Below are 25,240 nucleotides of genomic sequence, written 5' to 3'. Positions count from 1 at the left end.
CGCTTATAGGGAATAGCAAATAGTCTACCCTGGATAGAATAAAGAGGATGGGAAGAGGAAAAAACATGAAATCAGTCTGAAAAAATTGGTTGGAATCAACAACTATGATGGGCTCTATAATGTCCCAGATTGATAGGTAACTAACAGAATTCCATAAGGCCAATAGATAAAGGCTCAAAGGACAGGAACAAAGTTACCAAAGAAGCGATGAAAAGTATTAGCAACTCTATGAAAAAATCCATAATATTAAGAGAAATTTGAAACATGACAACTGTGAGATTTCATCTCACGCAGAAAATTGGCAAAGATAACAAAAGATGAGGACAGTCAATGCTGGAGGGGTCATGAAAAAACAGGCACATTAATGCACTGTTGGGAAAATTGTGAGTTGGTATAACCATTCTAGGCAGCACTTAGAATTTTTATGAGAAAGTGACAAAAATGTCCATACATTTTTACCTAGAAATTCCACAGCTAAGTATATACCCTCAAGAATTCAAAAAGAAAAAGAAAAGCCCCATAAAAACTCAAATATTTATGACTGTACTTTTTTGTACTGTGAAAAACTGGAAACAAAATGGATGTCTATCAATTGGACTAAAAAATAAATGATTGGTATGCTGCAAGAAATGATGACTAAAGAATAGCATGGAAAGACTTGTAGGAACTCAGAGCAAAGTGAGCAGAACTAGGAGAACAATTTACACAATGACTACAATAATAAAAGTGGAAAGACCAACAACAAAATTAGAACTGAATTCTGTGAGATCGTAATGATTGGCTTAGATCCCAAAAACAGAGAGGGAACTTTCTACCACTTCTCTGCAAATATGGGAAACTGTGGATGTTCAATACTATATAATTCTCAGACTCTTTCAATACATTGGTTAGTTTTGCTGAGCTGTTTCTTTTTTCTCTTTTTATATTGTTATAAGATGAAATGAAGACAAATCAATAAAAAAGTATTTTAATAAAAGATAGGTTGGAGCTAAACTGTGAAGAACTTAAATACCAAATAAATGAGGTTTTATTTTATCCTAAATGTCATAGGAAGCCATTGAAGATTGTTGAGCAGGGAAGTGATAGGCTCAGATTGTGCTTTAGGAATATCAGTTTGGTAGCATATGAAGGATGGACTGGAATGGGGAGAGACTAGAACCAATCATTGCAGTAGCTCAGGAGATGAGGGACGAAATTAGGGGCTAGTCATATAACTGGAGTGAAGGGGAGGATGTGACAGAGGGGATAGAATTGATAACTCTTGGCAAAGGATTAGCTATAGGGCATGAGGGTGGGGGAAGAGTTAGTGACGACTTCCCTATGGTGGTAGTGCAATCAACAGAAATAGGGAAATTAGAAGTCTCTGTGGATTTAAGGGGAAAGATGATTGTCAGACTTTGGATGTGTTGGGTTTGAGATGTTTATGGGACATCCAGGTGGGAAAGTAAAGAAGGTGATGTAGAACTGCAGCTCAGGAGAGACACTAGGGCTACATATATTTGGTTTGGGGAGTCATCTACATAGACTTGATAAACTCATGGAAGCTAAGGAGATCAGCAAGAAAATGAATGAATGAATGAATAATTATTTATTAAGCATTTACTCTGTGCAAACACAGGAGATATAAAAGTAAGACAAGCTTCTGCTCTCAAGGAATGACCCTTCTGATGCAGGGAGACAGCACACACAGAACAGAGTTGCAACTGAAAGGCAGATGAAAAGGTCCCATCATCCTTGGTGAGCAGTAGCAAAGCAAGTAGTGATGTTTCTTATTTCATGTCATTTCCAGTGAGAAAATTACATTACATTAGTTTCTAATTTTGAGTCACTTGATAGTGCCAGGGACTTTGATAGGGAGAACTTTCTTTTCTGGATTTTCAGTGGCCATGGCTGTAAGAACACAGGAACAGTTAGGTGCCAGGATGTATTTGCACAGGAGTTGATGGTCTGGGGGGTCACTGATACTCTCAAGCCCAATCTATCAAGATATTCCCATTGGAGTCTGAGAGGAGGTTTTAGTCAAGGAAGTGGTGGTGGTTTGGCTTGCCTGGCATACTCCACCTAGTACCTTCAGGGTACCTTGGTACTTTGTTCTTGAGTACAATAAAGAGACAGAGACAGAAACAGAGAGAGAGAGAGAGAGAGAGAGAGAGAGAGAGAGAGAGAGAGAGAGAGAGAGAGAGAGAGAGAGAGAGAATAAACTTGTTTCTGGTCTCATGTACCAATTCTCATGTACCAATGTCTTAGCTGGTTCTCATAGCAATTTCACTGCAGTCTCACTTTCCCCTCAGCTGTTTTTTGCTACTATGTTAGGTAACACTGTTTATAAGTCTCCATCCCCTTTGATACTCTTGTAAAGGAGATTATACACTCAACCAACATTGTTCTTGAAGGCCATTGCCTCTGAAGAAAGACTGGTTTCTTGCTAAAGTTTCTGGTCTCCTTTGTCCTCCTTGGTATGGTGATGTAAGCTGGCTATATAACTATTTCTATAACTATAACTATAACTATATATATATATATATATATATATATATATATATATATATATGCTGACTGAGACAAGCTATAGTTTTGGAGCTGAGAAACTCTCTCAGGTTCTGAAAATTTAACCAAAGGCCATCCAAGTTTCATTCTTTCACTGAAAGCTAGTTCTTTTAAAGAAGAGAATGTACACATGCTCAATGTATTACCTCTGCTTACAGCCACCCCTGCTGGAGACTCAGCATTCCCCAAATCTAAAATACATGGAATACCTGAGCTTCAAACAACGAGACATTTATTTGCCTGGGTAACTCTCCAGATCCAAGCCCCAAGGTTTTTTGGCCAGGTCAGATTGGAATTGTTGCCATCTCACACTGTATTTTGTTATCTTTATTATTTATGAATTTAACTTGCTACACACAAACAACTGATTCTGTAATGATTCCCACGTCAGGAAGTTTTCCATTTCTTAAAAGGAAGTTGATTGGGGCAGCTAGGTGGTACAGTGGAAAAAGCACCAGCCCTGGATTCAGGAGGACCTGAATTCAAATCCAGCCTCAGACATTTGACACTTACTAGCTGTGTGAACCTGGGCAAGTCACTTAACCCTCATTCCCCTGCAAAAAAAAATAATAATAAAAATTTTTTTAAAAAGGAAGTTGATTTTATCTTGTCAATGATTTGTTCTGAGTTCACTATATCCAAAGGCTTCAGGCTCCCTTCTGGAAGGAAGTATTGATATGGCATGATTATGAGTTTTCCAAGTGGACTTCAAGCTTTTATCACCTTTTATTTCTTGATTCCAAACTACTGTGCCCAATGTGTCTATAGCTATCATTCCCTGTGCCCTTCAACAATCCCACTGAAATTACTAATTAGCAGGCAAATGTTAACTTAGCTGAGAGAATTTCATCTAGTTCCCTCATTGATTTTCTCTTTTTATTCATCCTCAACAAGAGATATTGTTGCATAAACTACAATGATCTTTTTCCTAGAAAAAAATTGTATTGCTCTTTTTTGTTGTTGTAATACATAATTTCCCCCTACATATATCTTTCTGGCTCCTCTACCCAAGAAGTCACAAGAAGAAGAAGAAGAAGAAGAAGAAGAAGAAGAAGAAGAAGAAGAAGAAGAAGAAGAAGAAGAAGAAGAAGAAGAAGAAGAAGAAGAAGAAGAAGAAGAAGAAGAAGAAGAAAGAGAAAGAGAAAAAAGGAACAATTCAACAAAACCAACCAACACACCCATCAAGGGCAACAGTACAGGACTTATTATTTTCTTTCTTCCCTGCTGATGCCCTCCCTCCCAAACTACTCCATTTTTATTTGTACTTACTCTCCTTATATTTATTTTCTTCTACATGCCTCTGGGGCAAGTGCATAGAGTCCTGGGCCTAGAGTCAGGAAGACCCATCTTTACAAGTTCAAATCTGGTCTCAGACACTTACTAGCTGTGTGACCCTGGACAAGTTGCTTAACCCTGTTTGTCTCAGTTCCTCATCTATTAAATGAGCTGGAGAAGGAAATGCCAAAACCACTCCAATATCTTTGCCAATAAAACCCCAAATGGAGCCATGGAGAGTCATCCACGACTGAAATGGTGGAACAACACATGCTCTTATTGCCTCTCCCATTAGAATGTAAGCTCCTTAAGAGTAGCGATTGTATTTGTATCTCTAGTGCCTGGCTCAATGCTTGGCACATAGTAGGTTCTTAATCAATGCTTGTTGATGGATTGATTTCACTATTTTCTGAGTTGGTGAGTATTGCAGGAAAAGAGGATTACATGGAGTCAGCACTACTGGTTGCCGTTGGACTCCCAATGGCACCAACTTGGCCAACTTCTCTATATGTTTCCCTGAGGAGAGTACAAGGACCTTCTTTAGCTAGAATGCCTCCTGATTCTTTTTCCAGTGGGAAGGCCATTCCAGGGTTAGGTCACCTTCTTTACAGTGAATCCTCTCCCACAGGGACTGACCCATACAATTTGTCAGAGGTGAAAGGGGTTTCTGATTCAAGCTAGTGCAGCCCCAACTTGACCAAGAATCCCCTCTATGATTTCCCTGACCCACTGCTCATTGGGGGAAAAGAGGGTCTCACATTAAAACTACCTACAGTTGACTTAATGCTGATATATGACCTAAGAATGGTATGATTCTTAGCACTTTCTGTCCCATTGGCGAACACTCAGTCCCATCTCTTTAGAAGCGAATGGGTTAGGGCAGCTAGGTGGTGCAGTGGATAGAGCACTGACCCTGGATTCAGGAGAAGCTGAGTTCAAATCTGGCCTCAGACACTTGACTTTTACTAGCTGTGTGACCCTGGGCAAGTCACTTAACCCCAATGGCCTCACCAAAAACAAAAAAACAAAAACAACAGAAGTGAATGGGTTTGGAATTCAAAACTTTTTTTTTTAATGTTTTAAAAATTGTTTTAACATGTAATTTGGTGGGGGGAAATAAAATATTATATTAAAAAGAAGTGGATGGGAACATTTGCTTTATTTATTTTATTTTAATTTTTTGCCTGTCATGGATTGTCCTTGCCAATATTTATCACCTTCAGGACTCTACCAGGCCTTTCCAGCATCATAGCCTTTGAGAGCCCAGGATCACCATCCACACATGATGGTGAGGCAGCTAAGCAGCATAGCAAGATTATAACTGGTCACTTTCTCCTTTCCTTTCTTTTAAATGTGGCAGTAAGCATCTTTTTTATTTTATTTTTTGCAAGTATCATCCAAAAGACAACTTTATGCAATAGCAAGTGTCATTACCTACCGACATTTCCATTTAAGAGATCAGGTCTGATTATAGCCAGTGTCCTTTCAACCAACAGCTCGAGATTTTTTGTTTTAGCAAAATCTGGAAAAAATAGAATGAGATGCCTCCTTGCCAATTCTGGATTGTCTACAAGATCACAAACTGGTAACAACTCTTTCCTTTCCAACAGCTCTCGTATGCTGTGAAAATGAAAGCCATTATTATAGATTAATTTCCTTCGATTATCATATACTGTCTAGAACAATATTTAGACTTTGATGAATAATGCTAGTAGTTTACATATATACAGTATATCAAGATTTCCAACCTGCTTTTCACCTATTATTTCATTTTCCCTTGGACCATAGGCTCTGAGAGGTGACCTTTCACCTTGCCTGGGATCAGCCTCCTAGCCCACTTCCCAGACACTTCCCATCAGAACCAGGGGCTAGTCAGATGGCACAGAATGACTGAATACTCTGGAGTCAGAGTTCAGACCTTAGTTCAAATCTAGCCTCAGATACTTATTAACCGTGTGACGCTGGAAATCACCTGACCTCTGTTTACCTCATTTTCCCCAACTGTGAAATGGGGATAATAGCAGCACCTACCTCCTAGGGTTGTGGTGAGGATCGAATGAAATATTTATAAAGTGCTTAGTACAATGCCTAGCACATAGTAAGTACTTAATAAATGCTTGTTTCCTTTCCTTCTTTTCCATGTCTGGGACCCTGGACAATGATAGGGGAGATTTGGCCTTCTCTTGTCTGGAATCAGGCCTCCATGATGCTTCCCAGCCTTTTCCAAATCATGCTCCATCCCCCTGTTGCAACACTAGCTGCCCTTTATGTGTTGTCTTTTCCTTCTAAGTGGAGGTGATATTCTTGCCTGTAGCCCTAACATTTAGCACATAATAAATGATTTAAAGGTTCATTTTCATTCATTCATTCATTCATTCACTGTCCTTTTTTTTGGGTGGGGCAATGAGGGTTAAGTGACTTGCCCCAGGCCACACAGCTAGTAAATGTTGTGTCTGAGGCTGGATTTGAACTCAGATCCTCCTGAATCCAGGGTCAGTCCTTAATCCACTGCACCACCTAGCTGCCCCTTCATTCACTGTCTAGGGTTCAACATGATGAATGGATTGACTGAATGACCCCAATGACTCTCATGGAGTATATTCCCATTAGGCCATTGGGGAAATAATTCACAGTTAGTAGAGATGGGGTTTTTTGTTTGGGGTATTGGAAGGGTTTTGGTTTGTTTTTTCTCCTCCAACTCTGGCTCAGTCCCTTGTTGCTCTTCCAGCTCCTGGGCCATAATTCTTTTCTCCCCAAGAGGTTAACACTATTCAGGAACACCCCCCGCCTTTTTTCTTTAGAAGGCTGTGTCTCTAAGCTCTCTAAGAACACCACAACGTCCAGAAACCAACACACACACACCAGTCTGAGCATGTGGTTTCATCCTTGCTTGAAGTCACATGATTGAAAGGCTCCATTAGTGTTTTTCAGTGCCATTAATGGCATCCAGCCCCGACAGAAATGAGTATGCACAGGCTCTTAACTCTTCTATCCTCTGTTCTATGCTCAAATCTCTCAAGGTCTTTGAGATAAGAACCAGCTCATATCTCATGGCTCCCTTTTAACAGCACAGCACAAAGCTGTGGCTCCAACCCCCTGAGAACCATCCTCCGTTGTGAAGACTCAAAACTTAACTAATGAGACAGGAAGAGGTATGTCCACAGTCTAAATTGAGATACAAATCTTGTGGCCCTCACTAAGTTGGTCAGGGAATTGCCCTAATCAGGCCTCTATGCTTCCAAGTTAATTCAGCTCAGCAGCTTAAAAAAGGAAAAGTCAAATGACTTTTTTGCCAGTATTTTTTATTTGTTTGTTTATTTATTTATTTGCCTATTTATTTTTATTTAGATTTGCCAGCATCAAGCTTTCTAGGGTCAGAGAGAGAGGAGAAAAGGAAAGAAGACATCTGAGCTCACAGTAGAGCCAAATTCCCATATGGTGAGAGCACAGCTCAGTCTAGATTGATTCCTCATCTTTATCCTTCAACCAGTCCCCAACAAGATCAGAAAAAGGCCCATAACCTTCAGAGCTCGTTTGAATGTATGAATCTTTAGAGTTGCAAAAAGGCTTGAGTTCACCCATGTTTTAGATTCAACTGATGGTTATGAGATATTTTTTAATTTACCTGAAGACATGAATTAGAACAATATTGAAGATAAGCCTTTGTGACTTAGTAATTATTAGGAAGAGGCCAAGTGGATGGGAGTCATTTTTTGCAAGTCTCATCATACCTATTTGGCTTCTCTTCTTCTTCTTCTTCTTCTTCTTCTACTTCTTCTTCTTCTTTTGGTTCTTCTGATTCATCTTCTTTTTCTTCTGGTTGACCCTCTTTTTCTTCTGGCTGATCTTTTTCTTCTGACTGACCCTCTTTTTCCTTTGGCTGATCTGTTTTTTCTTTCGTTTCTCCTTCTTTTACCGGGGGTCCCAGGGAAATGCCCAGAATATAACTTGGGTTACTTGTTGTATATAAGACAAAATCTTCAAAGTCAAACTACAAAGAAATCAAATCTCAGTTATTTATTGCAGATCCGCTTCCTGCAGTCAGCAGAAATTGATTACTTTATTACAGTGAATTTCACAAAGTGAAAAATATTTGCCATGTGATGATTTATATGATACTATATTTTACTAGGAAATGCCAATGGTGAAAATGTTAAATGCCTCCTAAATAAGTGAGGAAACCTGTAAGTTGTAGAACAATATAGTTGGAAGGGACTTTGGAAATAAACTAATTTAAACTCTTCATTTTACAGGTAGGTAAAGTGAGGTGGGGGGATTAGAAGTGATTTACCCAGCAAAACTCAGCATAATCTTTCAGAGGAAAAAATGGGACTTTAATAAATAAGAGGAATTTCAGATATTTGTGATGAAAAGACCTGAACTGAATGGCAAATTTGACTTTCAAATACAAGACCTTAGAGAACTATAAAAAAATTGGAGTTGGGGGACATGCCTGGGGTTATGCAGTGGGTGACTGTCTTGTGTCTGAGGCCAGGTTTTGGCTAGGATCCCCCTGGGTCCAGGGTAGATGTTTTGTCCACTGTGTCACCTAGCTGCCCATGACATCTTTAAGATTAAATTGAGGACTATGGGGAATGCACTGGGGGAGGGGGAAGGGCAGAGGTGAAATCCTACATGAAAGAAACAAGAAAAGGCTTATGGAGTGGGGGGAAGAGATGGGGGAGGAGCAGGTCAGTAAATGAATTTTACACTCATCAGAAAAGACTCAAAGACCTTAAACTCATCAGAGCTGCCTCAAGGAGCGACTAACAGACACACCCAAGTGGGTGGAGTAATCTATTTAATCTGGGTAGTAAATGAGCCTAACACTCATCAGAATTGGCTCAAAGACCTCAATCTCATTAGAATTAGCTCAAGGAAGGAATAACATACACACTCAATTGGGTGGAGTAATATCTCTAACCCAGCAGGAAAATAGTTGGGGAAGGGGATAAAGAAAGAGGGGCAAAAGAAGGAAGGGCAGAGTGGGGGAGGGGACAGACAGAAGCAAATCCCTTTTGAAGAGTGATAGGATGAAAGAAGATGGATAATAGAATAAATATCATGGGGAAGGGAATAGGATGGAAGGGAAACAGTTAACAATAGTAATCATGAAAAAGAGAAAAGGGAGGAAAATTGTACAAAAAATATTTATAGCAACTCTTTGTGGAGGCTGAGAATTGAGAATCAAGGCAATGTCCATCAATTGAGGAATGACTGAAGAAGCTGTAGTATATGGCTGTGGTGGAATGGTCTTGTGCTATAGGAAATGACAAAAATTGGAGTTGGGGCACATGCCTGGGGTCATGCAGTGGGTGACTGTCTTGGATGATCCCAGAAAAATCTGGAAAGACTAATGAACTCCAATGTATAGTGAAGTGACCAGAGCTGGAAGGACATTGTGCATAGTGACAACAGTATTATTCAATGAGCAATTGTGAATGACTTAATTACTCTCAGCAATGCAATGATCCAAGACAATCCCAAGGAACTAATGAGGAAACTTGCTATCCACCCTCATAGAAAGAACTGATAAAAAGAACACTTGTGGATTGTACATATATAACCTGATTGAGATCTTATGGAGGGGGGAGGAAAGGGAGGGAGGGAGAAAAATTTGGAACTCTAAATTTTATGAAAATGAATGTTGAAAACTACCCTTACATGTAACTGGAAAAAATAAAATAAATAAATGTTTGTTGCTAAAAAAAAAAAAAAGAAGTGATTTACCCAAGTTCACATAGCCACTCATTGGCAGGCAGACGATGGCTGAGTGAGAAAGTAGCCAACTGCAGCTCTCCCAGATTTCCCCTCTAAACTGATATAAAACTGCCTCTGAACTCACCAAGGAACAGAGAAACAATCTACCAGCCTGGCAGGAAAGGTCTGTCTTACCTGGGTGGGAGGGTAGTGAGGTCCAGGAGCAGCAACAACAGAAACAGCTTCTAGGCTCACAGCAGAAGCCAACAACAGACCTCTGAGCCTGCTGAACAGTAGTGAAGCCCCACACAAACAGGTCAGCAACAGATTCCCGCCCCCTCCCTGTGAAAAGGTCCTTCCTTATTTCCAGAGTGAAACCAGACCCAGGGATTTAGAAAATCACAACAAAATTACTATTCACGGCTTGTTAACAGAGTAACAGGTTACCATAACAACCCAACAGCAGGTTACCACCACAGGGCCTGAAAATCAAAGGAATCACTCCTCCAGGGCCCAGCTGATACAAAATGAGTAAAAAAAAAAAACATTGAAAAAGTTTGACTATTCACAGCTACTTCGATAAAAGGAAATCTCAAGACACAAGTATAGAGGAGGACAAAATGACTACAGGTGAACCTTCCAAGAGAAGTACAAATTGGTCTCAAGACCAAAATTAATTCCTGGAAGGGCTTAAAAGGGACTTTGAAAATCAAATTAGAGAGGTTGAGGAAAGATTGGAAGTGATGCAGGAGAACCATGAAAAAGAAATACAAAATAATAATATAAAATACAAAAAATTACTGAGGAAAATAATTCCCTAAGGAACAGATTTGGCCAAACAGAAAAGGAATTACAAAAAGTAAATGAAGAAAATAATTCTTTAAAAATTAAAATTGAACAAATGGGAACTAGCGATTCTATAAGACACCAAGATGCAGTAAAACAAAATCAGAAAAGCAAAAAAAAAATAGAAAATGTAAAATTTCTCATTGAAAAAAACAACTGACCTAGAGAATAGATCCAGGAAAGATAATATAAGAATTATTGGTCTACCTGAAAGGTATGACCAAAAAAAAAGGGGGGGGGGCAGCTAGGTGGCGCAGTGGATAGAGCACCGGCCCTGGAGTCAGGAGTACCTGAGTTCAAATCTAGGCTCAGACACTTAACACTTACTAGCTGTGTAACCTTGGGCAAGTCACTTAACCCCAATTGCCTCACTGAAAAAAAAAAAAAGAAAAAAAAAAAAGCCTGGACAATATCTTTCAATAAATTATCAAGGGGGCAGCTAGGTGGCACAGTGGATAGAGCACCAGCCCTGAAGTCAGGAGTACCTGAGTTCAAATCTGGCCTCAGACACTTAACACTTACTAGCTGTGTGGCCCTGGGCAAGTCACTTAACCCCAATTGCCTCACTTAAAAATAAATAAATAATCAAGGAACATTGCCCTGAAATATTAGAACCAGAGGGCAAAATAGATATTGAAAGAATCTACCAATCACTGCCTGAAAGAGATCCCAAAATGAAAAATCCCAGGAACATCATAACCAAATTTCAAAACTCACAGATCAAAGAAAAGGTATTGCAAGCAACCAAAAAGAAACACTTCGTATGCCATGGAGCTACACTCAGAATTACACACAATTTGGCAGCTTCCACATTAAAAAATCACAGGGCTTGGAATATAATATACCAGAAGGCAAAGGAGTTAGGTTTACAACCAAGAATTACATACCCAGCAAAATTGAATATAATCTTTCAGGGGGAAAAATAGACATTTAACAAAATAGAGGAATTTAAAGCATTTTTGATTAAAAGGACAGTTGAATGGGAAATTTGACTTCCAAATACAAGGTTCAAGTGAAATATAAGTACAAGGTTTAAGTGACACATAAAAAGATAAAAAAGAAACAAGAAAGAAAAACTCTAAGAAATTTAATAAGGTTAACACTATTTCTAGTTCTGTATGATAAAATATTTGTAATTCTCAGTAACTTTATTATAAAAGTAATTTTTAATGCAATTGGGAGTATATGTAAAGAGCTTGTGGTCATAAGATAATATTTAAGGTACGATAATATTTGTAAATTTAAAAATGTAATATAAGAATGATTAGAAAGAGTATATGTAGACAGAGGGTATGATCATAAAGTGACATTGATGATATAACACCATAAAAAAAAATAAAATAAAGGGCTAAAACGAAAGTGCATGGAAGAAGTAGGAAGGTAAAAACGGAATGGAGTGAACCCACACATACACACAGAGGCCTAAAAATCCAAATAAATAAATTATCATAATGGAGGGGAAGGAAGGGACATGGGCAAAGATTAAACCTTACTCTCATCAAAGTTGGCACAAAGAAGGAACAAAAAATATAATCGGTTTGATATAGAAATCTATCTTACCCTTCAGGGAAGTTCAGATAGGGATGGTGATAATGGAGGGGGAGGGGAGACTAATAGCGGGGAGGGGATATTTGGGAAGGCACTGACCCAGTATTGTTCCCATTATCCCTTCTTGCTTCCCCTATGGTAGGAGACAAAAATTCTGAAGAGGACAGTGGAGGTCAACCGAAGGAGTTTGTACCCCACTACTGAGAAAAATACAACATGTACATGAATAAGCCAATACTGGGTGATTTGGGAATTTGGGGGAGTTTTTTTCAAATTACACGTAAAGATTTTTTTAATTCCAAATTTTTCTCCCACCCTCCTCCCTTCCAAAGCCAGCAAGCAATCTGATATAGGTTATACATTTCAATCACGTTAAACATATTTCCACATGAATCATGTTGGAAGAAGAATCAGAACAAAAGAAGGGAATAAACAACAGAATAAACAACAACAACAAAGGGACAACAAAAGTGAAAATTGTATGTTTCGATCTGCATCCAGACTCCATAGTTCTTTTTCTGAATATGGAGAGCATTTTCCACCATAAGTCTTTTGGCATTGTCTTGGATCATTGCAATACAAGGTGATTTGAGAAGAGATCACTAATAACTAGGGATCATAGAAAAGGTTGTACCTCTGCTGAACTTCAAAGAAAGATACTAAGTATATTTAAGAAATGGAAATGAGGAGGGAGTACATCACAGGAATGGGAGAAAATCTGTGTGACAGCCTAGGAAAGAGAAATGTTGTGTCATATCAAGTGCATGAAAGGGAGTAATATGAAATGAAACTGGACCAAGGTTGGAGTCAGTTTGTAAAGAGTTTTAAATGTCAGGCTGAGGAGTTTGCATAATATCCTAGAGGTAATAGGGAGCCATGGAAGGTTTTTAACAGGGAAGTAACACGGCCGGACATGCGTTTTAGGAAAAATTATTTGTTCAGCTTCATGGATTAGAGAGGAGAAAGACTAGAATCAGGAAATGCTGTTAGGAGGCTATTAAAATAGTACAAGAAAGAGGTGGTAAGGACATGAACTAGGATAGTGGATACATATATAAATAGAGAAAGGGGGACCAATGCTAAAGATCTGACAGAAGTAGAATCAGCAAAACTTGGTGACTGACTGGATTCAGGGGTGATGAAGAAGGAAGAGATGGATATGACTGAAGATACCAGTCTAGGTGACAAGGTGGGTAGTGATACCCTCGACAAAAATAGAAAGTTAAATCTGTGAGTGCAGGGGGTTCTTGTCCTATGATCAGATGATCCCTGTCCTCCAACTCTAGTAGATTTAGTAACAGGAAATGAAGAATTTCATTTAGCACATTTATCACAGTCCAAAAGCAGCTTCAAGGAATATGATGCCTGGCACCAAAGAAGAAAGACAAATGTGGATTGAAGGAAGAACGGGCAATTGAGAGTGGAACCACAGAGAAGGCGTCACAAAAAGAGAAAGGATCTCAGGGCTCTACAGTACAGGAAGTATGAGTTGCCTTGGCCACATGTGTTTCATATGTGTGGGTCTCATTGCCAAATTTATGCTCACTCTTCCCATGGACACTGTTTCTGGAAGATTGCACCCAAGGCTTATGAGGCGAATGTTTTGTACTATTGCTCTTATTACACTGTTTTAGTAAATGTCTTTGTTTTAAATCAATTGTGTCCACTACCTGACTATTATGGAGAAGCACGTTGGTAGGAGCCCATGAATTATAGTTTTAGGAGTGAAGACCCAAAGAGTATACCTTCGAATCTGGGAGTAGTAGCTACTCTATGAAAGTAGCCAGAAGGGATGTTACATATAGTAACAGAAATTTTCTCAGGGTAGCTAGGTGGCACAGTGGATAAAGCACCAGTCCTGGATTCAGGAGGACCTGAGTTCAAATCCAGTCTCAGACACTTGACACTTACTAGGTGTGTGACCCTGTCCAAGTCACTTAACCCTCATTTCCCTGTTTGAAAAGAAAAAGAAATGACATTTTCTCTAAGACAAATATCAAGAATATTTATATCCCACTATATTTGACAAAGACAATCATTTCTTTATACTTTTCTTACCTTATCTGAAATCTCATGATAAAAATCTCTAGTTTGCTCATCATCTAGGATCCTCTGCTCCTCTGCTACTATGAGAACGCCAAAATTCACAATCTCCAATTATAGATTCATGGTGCATTTCAGAAGCATTGATGGGTAACAGAGAAAAGAAATCACTCAGGTTACTCTACAGTGTTTAACAAACCATTTGGAGTAGATTTCATTTCCTATAAAGACTACACCTGTTAAGCTGCTTTAAATATACCAATAGGGAGGCCTTTCTTTGCCTGTGCCCTATTCCTTTAAGCTTTCAAAAGCATTAGTCAGAGGTATAGAAAGATGTGTCACATTGAAGCTGAAGGCTGAAATGCTGACAGGAGATCATCAACCTCCTAGGAGGTCAATTTACATGTTACTCTTTTAGGTTGGCTGCTTGCTATGTCTGGGCACATTTTCCCATAGAAATCATGTTGTAAACAATGATCAGATTCCCAGGGCAGGTGACAGATACTTATTTAATGCATAAAGTAGCTGAAATCCTGTACATTAGGGAGAAAAGACAGAGAAAACCAGATGGTATCCAAGGTCCATTTTAGCCCTGGATTTATGATCCTATGAGTGATCTTGATTGGATTATTTAATACTTCTTGATCTAAATTTCCTTATCTAGCTGTAAAATGAGGTGGTTAGACTAGGTGAACTCTAAGGTCATGATCTCCTCATTCACCTCACTACCCTTAGCGCTCATCCCATACTTTGGGTCCATTATCTTTATAGAATATTACCTCTGTCACCAAGACAACTGGCTGGATTTGCTGCCAGGTGAGACTTTCCTACTGCTCACTGTTCTCACTGACCTGCATTTCCCATGTAGGGCTCAAAGCCCTAGGCACATATAGATAAGAAAGCCAGGAATGTGGAACAAAGGATTGAAGGCCAGGACCTAGCTTCCCCTCCTTCAGGTTTGAGGTGTTTGCCCTTCCCCCTCTTTGATCCTCGCTCATGAGTAATTGCCACCCCAAGATCAGGAACATGGCAGGGACTTCAGGCTACATATTTCAATCTCTGTATCATGATGTCAGTGGTCCCTAGCAGTGTTCTCTCTATCTCAGTGTGTGTCTGTGTATCTCTCCTGTTTCTATCTCTGTCTCTGTCTTTGTGTCTCTATGTCTCTCTTTATGTGTCTCTCTCTTTGTCTCAGTCTCTCTGTGTCTCTATCTCTCACTGCCTGTCTCTCTGTGTCTGTGTCTGTCTCCCCCCCCCCCCCCTGCCTTTTCTGTTTCTGGTTAGCATATCTTAAATTTCCCTGGCCAGAATCTACTGTTTGTCTCTGCCTTTCTGGATTAAGTCATTTGCTCCACCTACTGCTTAGTGGAAACGACGCTGACCACTAGAATTCCAGTATCACAAGGATGTCTTCAGGACTCCTTTGCTCTTTTTCCTCTCCATCACAACCCTCTGTTTTCCTAGAATGGGACTTCCTCTCCAAATGGAGACTCACTATAAAAATGTATCTGTACCTCCAATGGCATGTTAAAAACACATATAGACTATGTATTAAAGAATAATTCTTTCTCCCTCCCTGCCTCCATCCTTCTTTTTCTTTCATCCTTCCTTCCCCATTTTCTTCCTCTTCTTTTCTTCTCCTCCCTTTTATCTCTTTTCCTCTCTCAGTCTTTCCTTTCCTTCCTCTGCTCTTTCTTCTACTCCTCTTTTCTTTCTCATTCCTTCCTTTCAACCCTCCTTCTTTCTTCTCCCCCTCACTCCTACCCTTCCTTCCTTCTCTTCCTTTCCTCCTTTCCTTTCACTCTTCCAAAGATAACATTAAGCTGAATAACAAGGGATAAGCCAAGATAAATAGGATGCTAACCTGGACTCAAGAAGACCTATATCTAATTGGAATTTACCATCTTGTATTGGAAGCATTTCCCCCCTCTAAGTGGAGCAGTCAGGAAAGTCTCAGTCTTGTGACATTCATATGAACCCAACAGTCATCTTTTAGTTTTGTTTTTAAAAATATTACTCACCATTTGTTTAATTTCTTCTGCTCTTTCCTCTTCTACTGCACTTGGTCTTATTACCAATACATTGTATATATCCTCTAGGATAAAAATAAATTGGTTTTTCTTACAAAATAACGAATGAGGGGGTTTTGTTCTAAAATGTAAACTCCTAACTTGTAATGAACACACCAGTTAGCCACTTTTTATCATCTGATTGTACCATTTTAACAAAGTCTTCTTAGCTCCATCATCATTGGCAATACTGAAGTTGATCCCCAATGCCTTCAAGCTGTTTGAATGGGAGCAAGTTATAAAATAATCACCACCACCACCATCTTCCCAATCCCTAACCAACACAGAAGTGGTCCTCAAGTGGGTCACAGGAGAGTAACCAAACTCTCTTGTGAAAAGGTCAGGAGCTTCTTGATCCAAAACTTTGGTTCCCAATGAGTCGCATGGGATGGACTGAAGAGGTAGCTTGCTATTGTGAATGGAGCTGAACCTACCTCCTTGATTTTAGTCAGGAAGACTTTATCTTGAATCTTTCCTGGGACCCTAACTATCTATGTCAACCTGGGCAAGTCACTTCACATCAACCAACTTTGGTTTCCTCATCTGTAAAATGGGAATAATAGCACCTGCTATTATTGTTGAGGGGCAAAACAAGCTTATGTATGTATGTGTGTTATTCTGAAAACTTTGAAGCACTATATAAATGTTAGCTATTGTTGTTATTATTGTTATTGGTTCTTAACTGACTCTTGTTGGTAGAGCCAGAGACATTTTCTCAGCCTTGGAGCAGAAGCTAAAGAATAGCCTTAGACTTTGGGATGATGGGATAATTCATTTAGAGCTGGAAGAGACCTTAGAAATCATCTAGTCCAACCCCTCATTTTGCAGATGAGGAGAAAGGTTGAGTGACTTGCCAAAGGTTACACAGATAGTAAGTGGCAAGATACATAACTAGGACACTCAAAGTAGTTTGTTATTGACTCTTAAAGTAGTAGGCAGCATTTAATTCTGATCTGCTGGATTCTTGATTCTTGACCTTTCTCTCTGTTTCCCTTCTGATTACTTGTGAGAGAATAGCCTCCTTATTCTCCTTCTATCCTCTCCTTTCATTCTCACTTTCTTCCTCTATCATTTCAAATCTCTCAGTCTCTCCTTTTGTCTTTGTCTGTGTTCCTGTCTGTCTCTGTCTGTCTGACTCTGTCTCTTTTACATACACACATACACACACACACACACACACACACACCAGTTGGGAAGTTCTTGTGTCCTTGTGTCCAAGGAAGGTATTAATCTATTACAGTCCTCTTTTCGGAAGTAATTATTATTACATTAGATCTTTAGAATTCTTCATTAAAGATTCTATTTTTGTTATATAAAAGTCATTTATGATATATTTGCATATTGGTTCGACCCTTGGATGTTTCCCCTAATATAGTCCCTGTGTTTAGGGATTTGGGGGGGGGTGGTCATTGTTTGCTATCTTGCTTTGTTTTTGGTCAGTGATATACAATAGTTTTCCTCACTAACCCACATGAAGAAATAGTATATTTATTTATATCCAGGGGCTCTATATCCAATGCCTAAAAGATTCCAACAGATTTATTGTGCAAACGGGTAAGGAAACAGTGGCACAGGATGCTGGCAATGTTTTCCTCAATGTCTCCTCCTCTTCCAGTAGGTTCAATGACCCATTCCAACTCTTCAAAAGGTTTTCTGGCCAACTTCAAAGAGACATTACTGACCTTGCATATGTCAAGAAAGTTCATAACCTTCATGAATAGGTAGGGCCTCCACATGACCTTGAATGTAGTAAGAACTAAGAGTGTTGTGCTGACATGTTGAACTGAAATCATTAATGTCCTCTCCAATGCTAGGAGGTGGCCCTCCAGAGGAGGACATAATTTGGCAGATTCTGCCAGCATGTTAAGAATGGACCATGACATTCAAATAGCAGCTGAGACAAGCTTGGAGAATCTCCCCTGTGCTCCTCCTGACCCCAGCTACCCAGAATGCTGGCCCTGAAATAATCAAATGCTTCCTGTATTTGTCTTGCATTTCCCACAATTTCAAGAATACTATCTCCTAAGACCCACATGGACTGTTATCTGAGTCTCTGGATGGAGTAACCCAAGCAGAAGCAATCATAGGTCTTTTAAGAGTAAGGGCTTGGAAAAAAATAAAATACTTTTATCAGAAAAAAAAAAGAGTAAGGGCTGGAGCAATTACAAAGCTCTTTAACATTTGCAAAGTGCTCAACATATATTGATTAGCTTGAACTTCATGACAACCTTTGTGAGGGAGGTACTACAGATATTTACATCTATTTTACAGATGAAGAAACTGAGGCTTAGAGGGATTTAGCAACTAGCAAGTTACAAAACTAATTAAATATAGACTCGGGTCGTCTTGAATCCAATTCTAATATTCCATCTATCATCCACCTCTCTTCTTTATAAGGACTAAAGAATATCATATACTAATTGGGGGACACAAGTCACAAGAAAATCAGAGATGGTCTGTTGACTTAGAATTCACTTAGAGTTGACTTAGTTCACCTGTACACATCCAGGAACAGTTTATGGGAAAGAGAATGCTGGGGTAGTCCTCTATCCCGTCTTTCTTAAAAGTTAGTCATCTAGGGCAGCTAGGTGGCACAGTGGATAAAGCACCAGCCCTGGATTCAGGAGGACCTGAGTTCAAATCCAGCCTCAGACACTTGACACTAACTGTGTGACTCTGGGCAAAGTCACTTAACCCTCATTGCCCCGCAAAAAAAAAAGTTAGTCATCTAGGGGGCAGCTAGGTGACACAGTGGACAAAGCACCAGCCCTGGAAACTTACTAGCTGTGTGACCCTGGGCAAGTCACTTAATCCTCATTGCCCCACCCCACCGAAAAAAAGTTAGTCATCTAGCCTAAACATTACTAAATTCCCTTCCATAATCTTTTATGTATTTATCATTCATCAATTTTATAAGCCTATGTTGAAATCATTTATATTTAGGTATTATTGGCATTTGTCATCATTTCATAGGTGGGGATTTATAAGGAAATCCCACTGGGAAAGTTTTGGCGTGTTTTTTGCAGGGAGCACTTTGTAATCGTGGCAAACTGGCATCATCAGGTAAACAGTGGTGTCTTTGGTAGAATTTCATGGCTTGAACAATTAGGTTTGCCTTATGTGTTTCTAACTGAGTCAAAAAGGACATAACAATTCTTCTACTCAATAATGATTTTACTATAAAAATAGAAAATGACAGTTCACCACTACATCTTAAAGGGTAATAGATAATTGGAGCAAGATTTAAAGAAATACAAACTAGGTACAACTAGGTTCCTTTTCAATTTTTCTTTAATTTCATTATTGCTGAGTCTGATACTGGTTCTCTATTTGGCTTAAGTAGAATATACCTATTCACCCCTACTTAACTCATCCTCAAATTGCCTGAGATTTGTCTCAAGTTCTGGAATCTCTGATGAGGTTTGTCCAACTTTCAAAACCCTTCAGTGTTTAGATTCACCTTCCAATTAGGTTAAATAAAGAGATAGCTTTTCTCTGGCTTCTTCATGTTCACATAACTTAGTACTTAATTCTCTCCTAGCTTTTACTCAGCTTCCAATATTCTTTCAGTTCTATTTTTTCAGAGCTGCAGTTGTCTGCTCTTCCAGACACTTTCTCATTTAGTTACTGAAGAAACTCCCCAAAGATTTTAACTCCCTTCTCTTCAGGAGTTTTCCTTGCCAATCCACACAGCTTGAAATCATCCAGAAACAGGAAAAGCTGATGGCCACCCTGCTTCAGGTGATAGCCAGGAGCACTGAATTACTTCAACCATCTTCTTCATTTCAAAAGATACTCTATAGCTATCGGAACACATCTCTGAACTTTATGCGTGAGGCTTACTGATCAATTTACCTTTGCATCCATTGTCTTCCCATTAGAAACCGCTTAAAACAAGGTCAGATCTCTGTCTCTAGTCTTAAATAGGGACTGTGCTTCTCTTCACAGAAAGTGATTTTTAAAAAAAACAAACTTTTCATTAAAATAGAACTAGGTTAGGATAGTTATATTAAGTCATTTTTACATCTAAAGTTCCTCCATTTTAATCTTTTTAAAACCATGATAATATTTGAGCAACCCCAGTGACACCTGGGGCAATGGAAAGACATATAGCTAACTTGAAAAGGCTGCAATATGTTATCAAGTGGTAATAGGGCTTTGGCTCAGAGCATCTAAGATGGAGGCAGCCATATAGGAGATACCAAGGACCTGATTCTTGGAGAAGATGGCCTGTGCTGGCCTGCTGAATGGGTGGGGAGAACCTCTTTCCACTGGGTATCTAGCCAGAAATGACTTCACCTTTAAATCTACCGGAGGCACAGTCACTCTCTTTTTCTGGTGGCATGCAGAGGTGCAGGACTCATTCACTCACAGTGGGGCACTTTGCAATAAGCTGGGCATGAAAGGTCTGTCCCACCCCTCCCCTTAGGACCTGTGGTCCTGAAAAACTGTCCTCTGGAATCTCAGGCGGTTTTATCTTGTTTTGTCTGTTCTTTTCAATTCTAGGTATGGAGAGTGGAGTCCCCCAAACTGGGAGGTTTAGCCATGGGAAACTTAGAGACCACCTAACAACTGGATTCCAGGCCAGAGGTTGTAACCAACCTACTAAAGAAGGCCTAAGAAGCCAGGGTGTTGGAGCTCCTACATCAGGGACTCCACTCCCTGTCCCTAGACCTGAAAGAAATACACAAAGAAAACAAGACAAAAGCCTTAACCCCATTTCTTGGGGTGATAGAGCCCAAGGGGAAGGTGGCCTTTTACCACCCACCCTACTATCTGGTACCCCTTTCGTGAGAGAATGAATCCTTCACCCCTGATGCTACCAGAAAGAAAACTAGGAGAAGCCCCAAGACACCTTCAGCAGACCCTCCCTGAAGGATTTTAGGAAGGACATTCACACGGACAAGAGTCACTCAGTATTGGGAAGCATCCATGAGTTACAGCCTACATCCCTGAAGGGAGGATTCATGTCCAGAAGGTCACAAGTTGGGCAAAGGTTAGATACAGATAAAATCAATCCAGAATTGTTTAAAAAAAAAAAACCTCTCTTAAAGGCAAAGAGCTCCATGGCATTTTTAACCAGAGTCAACTCTCTAAAGTTCAACTCCATAAACCCAAAAAAAAGAAGCAAAATAAGTATTTATATGACACCTACTATGTGCCAGGCAATGTGCACTTTATACACTTGATCTCATTTGATCAAAACTATCCAAGTTCCCCCATAGGTTTTTACCCTAAAAATTAAGTCAAAGGGAAGATGGATTTCTCATTTGAGCAGTTTAAATGTGACTATATTAACCAAGCACCCATAGAAAACAGCTGTTGGTCCCATGCTGCCTCTCTTTTTAAGAAACACTAATGAGTAAGAAGTGCTAAAGAATACTATAATAAGGGAAGACATGATTCACAAAAAGATCAGAGGTGCCTTTAATCTTTTAAAGATGGTAACTCTAGACCCTGGAATTTTTTCAGTATTTCCTCCATGAGCCATGTTCTGTCAGAATCACAAGCAGGTCTCTTGAAAAAGAAGAGATGCTAAAAAAAAGAAAGAAAAAGAAGAGATGCTGTGTTGTGTAGGTCAACACAGACAAAGAATCCATCATCTGGTGAGTGAGCAGTCTACCAATAGCCAACCTCCCCATCCATAGAGGGACCCTCAGACCACAGATTCCAGCTGCCACCAGGACCATACCAGAAGCCTCTTCAAATGAGTCAGACCTGCCAAGATTTGGTCTCTGCCAATATGGCCCTCAAGAACCAAGAGTATCTTCCATGCCATGAGGAGGATTTTTGTGGTTGGGAGAATCACATGATTACACTCAAGAGCCATGTAACTTGGTTTAGCGCTTCCCATTTAATTTAAATAATTATTACTTGCCCGCAGGTACTTCTGGAGTGTCAACCACATCTTCACCTTCATCTGAATCTGTCAGTACTAATTCAGGAAGCTATTAGAGAAGGGAGAAAATACAAGTGGAGGATAATGACTGATTTCCTGATCAATATTTTTTTTTTTAAACCGAGCTATTAGGATAAAGAAAATAATGTACACAATAACTATCGCAATTTAATATGAACAATTTTTTAAACCCGGAATCCTGTGTAACTATGATGGCAAATTGTTCTAAGACAAAATTTGAGAAAATGCACTTCATTCCATTCCATTGCAGAGGTGGGGGTCTACAGGGTTGGAACAACACATGTACTATCAGACACAGTCCATCTGATGGTTAGTTTTGCTTGACTGTTGTTTGTTTTTTTCATCCTTTTTTAAATCTTTCTTATAAGGAACAACATGCTGAGTAGAGGAAGAATGAGGGATGTACCAAATGTGAGTATGGAATGAATGTCAAGTTAATAAGCATTTATAAAGTGCCTACTATGTGCCAGGTATGGTGCTAAGTGCTGAGGATACAAATACAATGGGACTTAAGCACATGCCCAGAACACATAAGATGGAGGCACCCATCATTGAGGGACAATTGGTACATATGTGAATATCTGGCATAAGTTACCATCTAGGTGTGAGTAGCCTCTTCCCATGGGCTTCAATTTTCAATCTACCTGACTGGGGAATAGTCTCCCTGTTTCAGGTGATATCCAGGGGTAAACAACTCATTCATCCACACCAGGGGCACCATGATGGGTGGGGAAGGGCCATCTTCCCCTCCCCTTAATCCTATGGTCCTGAGAAATGGTCTTGGGATGGTGTTCCTGTTTTCTTTGCCCCTTTCAGTTCTAGGTACATGAAAATCATACTCTCATTGGACAACAGAATCATATCTTTGAATGCCAGAACTGCAGAAGCAACAGAGAAAGCAAGAAAATGAGCACAGGATGTTATCAACTAGAAAAAGACATGAAAGACTTATAATACAAAGTGATTGAGTTATAGGATAGAATGGTATTTTTAAATATAAGGATCATCCGGATTCTAAAAGAGAATATAACCCAAAATTAACTTGGCCACTAGATTTTGGGAAATTATACCACAATATTTCCCAGAAACAAGGAACATATTGCATATCACCAAAACGTATAGGGTGCCAACCAGGGTTGAAGTCAAATTCAAATAACCCAGACACATTACCTACATGACAATGACAAGAAGGTGACCTTTTCCAAGGGGAAAGATATTACATATCAAAACGCCCTAATTCTAACTACACAAGATTTTTTCTAAACACAATAAAAAAAGTATGAATATGACCTACAAAAAGTTGAGGTATATGGTTACATCCCCAAATTGACTTCCCAGTACAGTTAAGCTTTCTTTTCAAGGTTTTCATCAGTCTTAAAGATACCAGTAGTAAAGTGCTATGACTAGTAAATCTTGTACAAGGAGTGTGTAGCAGAGTTGTCTATGGTATGATCAGTGTACAGAGGAAGAAAGCCTGGGGATTTACCAGCAGCCCAGGAGAGAGGAAGCAACCATTGATCTACAGTCATTAAAATTCCTTAGAAAACATTAATAGTCTGTTTCATTAACCTTCATCCACTTTCCACTTTTCATTGTCAACATGTTGTTTGAATAGTACTAGTTGGAGCTGCTTCAACTGTGTACCATATCTTCTCATTCTTATTCATTCTCCTAATGTAATATATAGGGTTTTTTTCATTATCATGTCCATGGTCATATTGGACACTTATGGCTAATTTGGAAATTTCTTACAAATAAGTAACCAATTATTTCCTATCAAAATGTAATAATTCTCATTTTTCCATGATACTGTGGGTTCTCATATCCAGCATCTTTCCACTCTGTGAAGAAAGCATTCATGAATGGTGACCAAGGTGTTTGGTAATGTCCACAAGCCTTTTACGTATCTTGACTTTTGCTCCCGAACCATGCATTGCCACATATCTTTGCCACCTTCTCCTATGCCTACTTTCACATTTGCCACCACATATAAAAGGTATATGTTGATTTAATCTGGAGGTTTTTCTAAGGTCTTCATAGGATTTCTCTACTCCCTTATCCTCAACAAACAACATTAGTGCACAAGCTGCAATGATCTTCACGCTGGTCTTTTTGACAATATTGATCATAAGCACTGTAATAAAAGATGACCGAATGCCCCATGAAATAGCATTTGGAGTTGTCTTTGGAAGAATGATAAAGCCAGCTCTGTCAACTCCTTTCTTCACCTCTCCAAGGGGAAACTGTAAAGCATCCTTCCCCTGAGTTACAACATCCTTTTGTCTCTTATTTTCATTTCTAGCAAGAGGTAGAAGGGGAATTCTTTTTGTTCTGCTTGTCTCAATGGGAAAGAAATAGGAGCAAAGGATGGAAACAGCAAAGATGTCAATTTAGGCCAGAGGTAAAGAAAACCTTCCTTATAATGAGACCAGACTCTAGTGAATTGGGAGGCTTCCAGAACGAGTGGCCTCTCTCTCACTTGGAGAAGCTTAGAAAGTAAGACTTCAGACTGCAGTTAGGTAAAAAATGAAGGCCTCAGAACCATAGCTAAAGCCCCATTGTTGCATGCTAGTAGAGAGAGGGAAAGATAAGGGAGAAGCACCACCTGTTTGTCCTGAAAATATACCAAGAAGACACAAAAGCTGTTTCTCTAGAGATTTTTGTAATAGTAAAAATGATCCTTGTGATCACATGCTCTGGTAGAAGTGTTTGGCATACAGTCAGGACTTAATAAGTGCTTCATTTACGAGGCAGCTAGGTGGTGCAGTGGATAAAGCAACGGCTCTGGATTCAGGAGGACCTGAGTTCAAATCTGGTCTCAGACACTTGACACTAGCTGTATGACCCTGGGCAAGTTACTTAACCCCAATTGCCCTGCAAAAATAAAATTTTTAATAAATAAATAAATAAATAAGTGCTTCATTTATTCATTCATTCATTTAAATCTTGTTTGAGTCACAAAAGGATTTTGAGCTTGCTTCCTTTACCAAAAAACTCTGTCCCTGCCTACAACATTTTAAAATGTGGTTGCTGAGCCAGAAATAATCAGCTTACACCTGAGAATATATAAAATCTACCCAGTCTCATCTGTGCCTCAGAAGTCTCTGATATTGTTGGCACACACAGAGCACAGGCCAGATGTAGCTCTATGAACACCCATGAGGTCACTCTGTTGGTCTAGGAGGCCTGCTTCTGAGGGCCCTTTTGACTTGGAAATTCAAAGAGGATCTCTATACAGATAGGATTCTGTTATTCCAGTCATGGGTTGACATGCTGGTCATCATGGAAAATG

At 39.4% G+C, this 25,240-nt stretch overlaps 1 protein-coding gene across 1 annotated transcript in view; it reads right to left on the bottom strand.

The window, feature by feature from the left end:
• The window catches only part of NME8 (NME/NM23 family member 8), a 52,585-nt gene that overhangs the window by 14,602 nt on the left and 12,743 nt on the right, over positions 1-25,240 (bottom strand). Inside the window, exons 6-10 of the mRNA XM_043975664.1 lie at positions 21,907-21,976; positions 15,981-16,054; positions 13,975-14,067; positions 7,554-7,813; positions 5,261-5,442 (exon numbers count right to left, since the gene is read on the bottom strand). Of these exons, the coding sequence (XP_043831599.1) occupies positions 5,261-5,442; positions 7,554-7,813; positions 13,975-14,067; positions 15,981-16,054; positions 21,907-21,976 (679 nt within the window). The remainder of the gene's footprint in view (positions 1-5,260; positions 5,443-7,553; positions 7,814-13,974; positions 14,068-15,980; positions 16,055-21,906; positions 21,977-25,240) is intronic.

Source organism: Dromiciops gliroides, chromosome 1, assembly GCF_019393635.1.
Source record: "Dromiciops gliroides isolate mDroGli1 chromosome 1, mDroGli1.pri, whole genome shotgun sequence".
NCBI classification, from domain to species: domain Eukaryota; kingdom Metazoa; phylum Chordata; class Mammalia; order Microbiotheria; family Microbiotheriidae; genus Dromiciops; species Dromiciops gliroides.
Note: the sequence above shows the minus strand (reverse complement) of the source record. Positions and strands in the feature narration are given on the sequence as shown.